At 35.1% G+C, this 6284-nt stretch overlaps 1 protein-coding gene and 1 non-coding gene across 2 annotated transcripts; both read right to left on the bottom strand.

Moving 5' to 3' along the window:
• Positions 1 to 770: 770 nt before the first annotated feature.
• On the bottom strand, positions 771 to 843 carry TRNAK-CUU (transfer RNA lysine (anticodon CUU)). The gene has a single exon. It is a non-coding gene; the product is annotated as a tRNA-Lys (tRNA).
• A 499-nt stretch (positions 844 to 1342) lies between these two features.
• Positions 1343 to 5286, bottom strand: LOC126609074 (uncharacterized). The gene is made up of 5 exons (XM_050277091.1): positions 5089 to 5286; positions 2891 to 2983; positions 2244 to 2253; positions 2011 to 2087; positions 1343 to 1927 (listed from the first exon to the last, which is right to left on the bottom strand). Exons 1-5 carry the CDS (start codon positions 5284 to 5286, stop codon positions 1343 to 1345), a joined length of 963 nt encoding a protein of 320 aa, XP_050133048.1.
• Positions 5287 to 6284: the final 998 nt, after the last annotated feature.

The following is a 6284-nucleotide window of genomic DNA, read 5'->3' as shown; positions in this document are numbered from 1 at the left end:
GAATATCGCTCGAATCACGAAGACAGTTTCAGTCTTGTGTTTTCTTAATTTGTTACTAATAACATTGACGCAAACCATTTTGTTGCTCAATGCCTTGCGGCGCAGCTTGCTCAATTTCTGTCCGCGCTAGAGCCTAGCTCTATCCAGTTCCCATTAATCTTTCAGGTAGCGACACTTCATTTGATCATGAAATTAAATTACGAAGACAGTTTCGATCTTGTGTTTTCTTAATTTGTTACTATTAACACTGACACAAACCATTTTGTTGCTCAATGCCTTGCGGAGCAGCTTGCTCAATTTCCGTCCGCGCTAGAGCCTAGCTCTATCCAGTTCCCATTAATCCTTCAGGTAGTGACATTTCATTTGATCATGAAATTAAATTAGGTTTGAAATCCGTTGTTGGTGTGGAAGCTAGACTTGTGGTCAGGGAGAGGTTGAAATGCTTCTGTGAGTCTTCCTGGCCTCTGGAAATGGTGAATAACTATGGTTTGCCATCAGTTGTCCCATTTTTTTAAGAAAAGAGAAAAACATATAAATTGTTACACATCTCTGTTTCGATTCAGAGTGATCTCGAATGGATTCGATGAACATTTTCAGGATGGTGGAAGCTTTGTTACTTGGAGGATGCTGGATTAGTCAACTCCTGCACCTTCTAAGCTTGTTAAAAGTTAGAATAAGGTCTTCTATGAAATCAATTAAGTTCTTAAATGAACCGAAGATTTAAAATTTAAACGAACCAAAGATTTTAAAAAATGCTAAAATATATTTGACGCCCACCGTGGGGCTCGAACCCACGACCACAAGGTTAAGAGCCTTGCGCTCTACCAACTGAGCTAGACGGGCTTGTTGACGTTGTCAAGAACATATCATTTATTAAGCACGCATATAAGTTATACATCAGAATTAAAGACTAGGTAAAATGATACCACCACTTCCACAGATTTATCATAACCAAAAATCAGTAAAGAATACATAGTCTCATTTATGGACCTGGCTTCTCTACCCTCCCAGTTCCCATCCCCTTCTATTTTTGCTGTTACGGTTAAGTCACGTCAATATTTTATATCAATATTGTTTTTTGTCTTATTATCTCTATAAAAAAAATCAATATAAAATGTTAACGTAGCTTAACCGTGACCGTACAAAATAGGATGAAATGAGAGTGTATGGGAACTGGAAGGGTAGAGAAGCCGGATCCCTCATTTATACATCTGTCCTAAAACAAAATGACGAGATAGATACACTTTCATGTTTTGAACAAATAATAAAAAATAAACTTATTGATTCATCATTCACATCAACTCTCTCGTCTCTTTGTTATGCAATTGTATGCATGAAAGTTTTATTTGGGCAACGAGAAGTTGCTGAAGTCAAAATCCATATCATCCATTCCAACCTTCCAAGATTCATCGATTGGATAACCAAAGTCATAAGAGGATCCGTGATTATCACTTTCAAACAACGATGACAACGACGTCAATGTGGACGAATTATGATCATCCAAATTACGAAAAATCATCTCATTTGCAGCTTCCACGTTAGTGATAACGTTGTAGTTCGCATTTATTGTTTGATAATCTTCCATAGCGACATTGTTGTTCTCATGCACCGATATTTGATGATGTTCTTCAACCGGAGCCACTACCACATCAACATTGTTGTTACTGCACACAGTTGTTTGATGATCTTGTTCAGTTATTTGGACACCTTCTAGATTATTATTACTACGACTTTCATTCATAACATCCACGTTGACCGCGAAGTTCTCTGTTGTTTGATGATTATATTTCAACACTCGCGGTACAACAGATGATTCGACCTCAAAATCCTGCAAAGGATCATAAGGTAATCGTGAGGGCAACCGGATGGTGTTATGCGTGGTTGGATGAGAAGAGGGTCTCACAGCGTCTCTCCTAGCTCGGATAAGCTGCAAAAATATTAAACCAACAAGCAATTAATTCAATGAATTACTGGTTGTACATATTGCAAGAATGTACTGGAATCACTCACGTAGGATCCAAGCTGATCATCTTTAAACAACATAACGGTATCCCCAGCGCTCAAGCCATGCCCCTGTATTAAGCTCCCTGAAAAAATTGATATCAGAATATCCTCAAAACTAATATAGTCATTATATATAACTATGATGGTATTTCTCTATTTGTAAGTAGAAGATTTTAAATTCAACTCATGTAGATAACAAGTGCAATACTGTACTATGATTTGTTCATTATGAGGCTTACCCGAATCTCCCTCCCTAATAACATTGTATTAGAAAGAAAAAAGAAAAAAACACTGCCGACCACTTTTAATGGAAGAAAATGCCTAGCATTAAATAACTTACGGGCCTCATATTAGTTGAGCTCCATAATTCTTTAAGGTTCATCTCTTGTTAAGGAAGGAAAATGACACATACACCATTTTTTTTCCTACATGCCCTATTTATTCGTGGTTTTTTTTTTTTAAGAAAATTAACGAAAAGTCAAAAAAGATTTTAGTTTTAATGAAAAATTACAAATAAAGGTGTAATGAATAATAACATGAAAATGTAAAAATATGGTTTTCGTTAAAAATGAACAGTACCGGGAGTGTTTCATTAAAACTTTTTTTTTTCCTGTAAATAGTGCGTAAAAATTAACTAATCATGTTAAGGAAAAGGCGTAACTAAGGATGTGATGATATGAATTGTGAAGTTAAGTTAGGGCTTAGGCTCACTTGTATGATCAAATATGTACATCCTGCTCCTTTCGTTGGGCCAAAACCTGCGAAAAGATTTCGGTAACATTTAAAAATTAAAGCAAAAAAGAAAAGAGGGGAAGAGAGGGGGGGGGGGGGAAGAGTTAATAAAAGAAGTAGGGGAGAGTTGGCTTGATATTAACCTGAACCTGACAGTCCACACATGCATATAGTCCATGTCGTCCAAGTGCAGCCATAGTCCTGCTTCCTTTGATTCGAGGACAGGGAAATGGCATTCGGCCTCTCGCTGATACGATTCAAGTACATTGCTATGGTATCAAAAGTGAAATAGTTCTAATCATATGTACAATACATTATTTTGTTGTAATTACCTTTGGTATTACGATGCGACCAATTGCCCTGACATCGCTATTCTGTAATTTTTTGTGGAACAAAAGCCTCATCTGTTGTGGATTGAATAGCTGAAAATAATTTTTTGTGGAACAAAAACCAATAAGTAATCACTTTTGAATGTAGAGAAGTAATAAACAAAATTCTACTGCAATTCATTTAAATGTGTGTGCATATAAGTCTATACAATGCTTTAGTTTTAAACACATAAATTGGCAAATGTTGCTTAATCCAAATCTAAAACTTTCTTTGGGACGGTATTATTTGATTACCGTGGACTTCAGTATTATATATATAGCATATGTTTTTTGTTGTAACTCAAGATAAAGGAATGGCAATAATTGAAAGCTAGAAGTCCTCACAGTATGTGTTCTTTAATTGGTTAGGGTAGTGTCTCTTATCCCTTCCACTCCTTAATTATCTTGAAAATATAGGGCAAAAATAGTTATGGCATCAAGTGTGTTGTCTTCAAAATAAGGAGTAGATTATAATCAAAATAGTTTGCTAATACTGAAAATAAAGTGTGAATATTATTTTTAGAGTGTTTGCAAAGAGTAATGCTAGAGAGACTAAATCTTTTAAACCAAATTTCCAAAACAAATGATGTGGTTATAGATAATAGGATTATTAATTGTCAACTAATGTGCGTGTTTCTTGTTGGTGATATATCATTTGGTTTGCAGATTAGATTGAATTTTTTTTATCTCCCTAGCATTATCCGTTTGTAAATTGTTTTGTGCCACATGTCATCAATTATATGATATATATATATATATATATATATATATATATATAAGGTAAGTTAAGTAATATTGTTGATTTTAGACCGATTTGGCTTATATATTGTTCTTAGAGCGTTTACAAATTGTTTTACGTCGCGTTTAATTAGGTCATATCGTCGAATTTCAACTTATCATATAATTGACACGTGACACAAAACAATTTGCAACACTATATATGGAAACAATATATATATATATGAGCCAATTGGTCCAAAATCAACAATATTACCTAATTTAACTTATACATCATAATAATATTGGTCATATGCGGCACAAAACTGTAACAAGCACTCTGAAAAACAACATACCCTCCAAATAGATCTAAAGTCAACGCTATTACCAAACTTGACCCTTTTATAAAATTGACACGCGATACAAATTTTTTTGTAAACATTTGAATTCATGCCATTTTTTAAAAAACGACGCTATTAAACCTAACTTATCATATTATATAATTGACACGCGGCACAATTTTTTTGTGAACATTTGAATATGCGCCAAATTTTTTGTAAAATTAATGTTATTATACTTAACTTACCTTATTATATAACTGACACGCAGCATAAAACTATTTATAAACATTTGAAAACAATTTACGCGCTAAATTACTTTGAAATCGATGCTATTACCTAAATTTAAATATGTATATGTCGTGCTTTTGTAAACGTAAATGTTTGTGAAAGTATTACAAATTTATATTGTATATCAATTAAGAAATTTTCTTATTCATCAATACAGGAGTTTATGTGTGGGATTTGCAATAACTTGTGATGCTAATAATAAAAATTGGTATACATATATGTTGCTTAGTTCTTAATGAAACTTAAACCAAACAGTGGCATTTATAACATGCAAACGTATGAAAAGTATGAAATTTGTGTTTTGCATCGTTCTTGGGCTGTGAGGAACAGTGGTTGGATTTTTGGACGTTCTAGGGTGTTAGAGTTTGATGTGCAGTCTGAGTCTGTTCCATGTCAACAATCAGGAATGAAAAGGAATCTCGTATAATTTCATATCAGAAAGGAAAAGAAACTCAGCAATTCTTATATGAGAAAATTAAGTTTAAGAGGTTAGGGAATTTATATCGAATTCTACAAGTTTATATCAGACGTGCGAAATATTAAGTTAAAAAATCATTTCTTTGTGAGAAAACCCATAGATCAATATGCATATGAAAAAGCTACAAGGTCATCACAAGGCAAGGATCTAATTAGCTTACACGGGGATGTGGAGTCGGAGGGGGATCAAGCAAGACAGGGGGTTGGCAAGCAGCTGGTTCGTGAACCAGCGGCTCATCCCTAGGGTTCCATTGGTACGAGTTCCGGTTACGTATAGGCTCGCCACTCCTACTGCTTCCGGCCAGATTATCTTCGGCCGCAGCTGCTGCAACATTGTTCTTCTCGTAAACACCGGCCATTAGTATGAACTATAGTAAGTTAATTAGTAACGCTCCCACACTAAACTGCTTTCTCCCTCTTAAACTCTCACTCACTCTCTCTCTCCCTTCCCCCCCTCTCTGTGAGCTGTATGGTCATATGAAGGCAAGGCCTGGGCGTTTTAAAGAGAGGGAGGAAGGTCTTAGACTCTTAGCTGGAATTGTCAGTTTCTGAGAATGCGAGGATTAGTATAAGCCTAGGGTCTCGCTGAGTGACGCCCGTCAACCACACCAACTATTTGAGTGACACCATTTACTCAGATAAAGTCGGGGACTTATCGTCACCACTCCCATTTCCCTTTAATACTCTCTCTTAATAAGATTATAATGTGTAAGTAACGTTTGTTGATATGGTTCATGGAATCCAGCTCTCTGAGCTAGCAAGCTGCCGTTTGCATTTAATTATTTAGTTTCTTCTTTTTTGTTTGTTTTGTTATTAGGGTTTTGTTTCATCATTATATATATATATATATATATATATATATATATATATAATTAAGTGTGATGAAGTTCCTGGGATATAATCAAAAGGGTAGTTCTAGATGATGGTATGGAGTAAGGAGATAGAGTTGAGGATCGGGTTTTGTTGGAGGGATGAGGAAATTGTTTTGACAGATGGGCGGAAAAAGTTGGGAAGAAATTAAAGTGGGGAACAGGTGTTGTTCGAGTTCTCATTAGGAGGACACGATATCAATGCAATGGTGCAAACCAGGGAAGGTAGTTTCCCGTGGGAAACGTGATTTCCCGTCTTGGCACTCGTCGTCTTCTGTCGAACGAGGGAAGAAGACGACCCCTTTTTTCTTTTTATTTATTTAAGTTTTTTATTAAATATTTTTACGGATCCATCTACAGTACCTTAATAAAAAATAAAGTATCGGTATCATTTAATTTGAATGATAAAATATAATGTAACAACATTTAACTACAATATACTAGCTTAACAGTATAATCTAACATCCGCACTGTAAAGGTCAACCTTG

The sequence above is a fragment of the Malus sylvestris genome, chromosome 16 (genome assembly GCF_916048215.2).
Source record: "Malus sylvestris chromosome 16, drMalSylv7.2, whole genome shotgun sequence".
In the NCBI taxonomy this organism is placed as follows: Eukaryota; Viridiplantae; Streptophyta; class Magnoliopsida; order Rosales; family Rosaceae; genus Malus; species Malus sylvestris.
This window is presented reverse-complemented; position numbering and strand designations above follow the sequence as displayed.

What these genes read in the sequence shown, in the direction of transcription:
- LOC126609074 (XM_050277091.1), bottom strand. Translation starts at nt 5,286, where the DNA reads ATGGCCGGTGTTTACGAGAAGAACAATGTTGCAGCAGCTGCGGCCGAA. An exon ending in CTCCGACTCCACATCCCCGT is followed by an intron (nt 2,984 to 5,088) that starts GTAAGCTAATTA and finishes GAATCGTATCAG; the next exon opens with CGAGAGGCCGAATGCCATTT. An exon ending in ATGATCAGCTTGGATCCTAC is followed by an intron (nt 1,928 to 2,010) that starts GTGAGTGATTCC and finishes ATATTTTTGCAG; the next exon opens with CTTATCCGAGCTAGGAGAGA.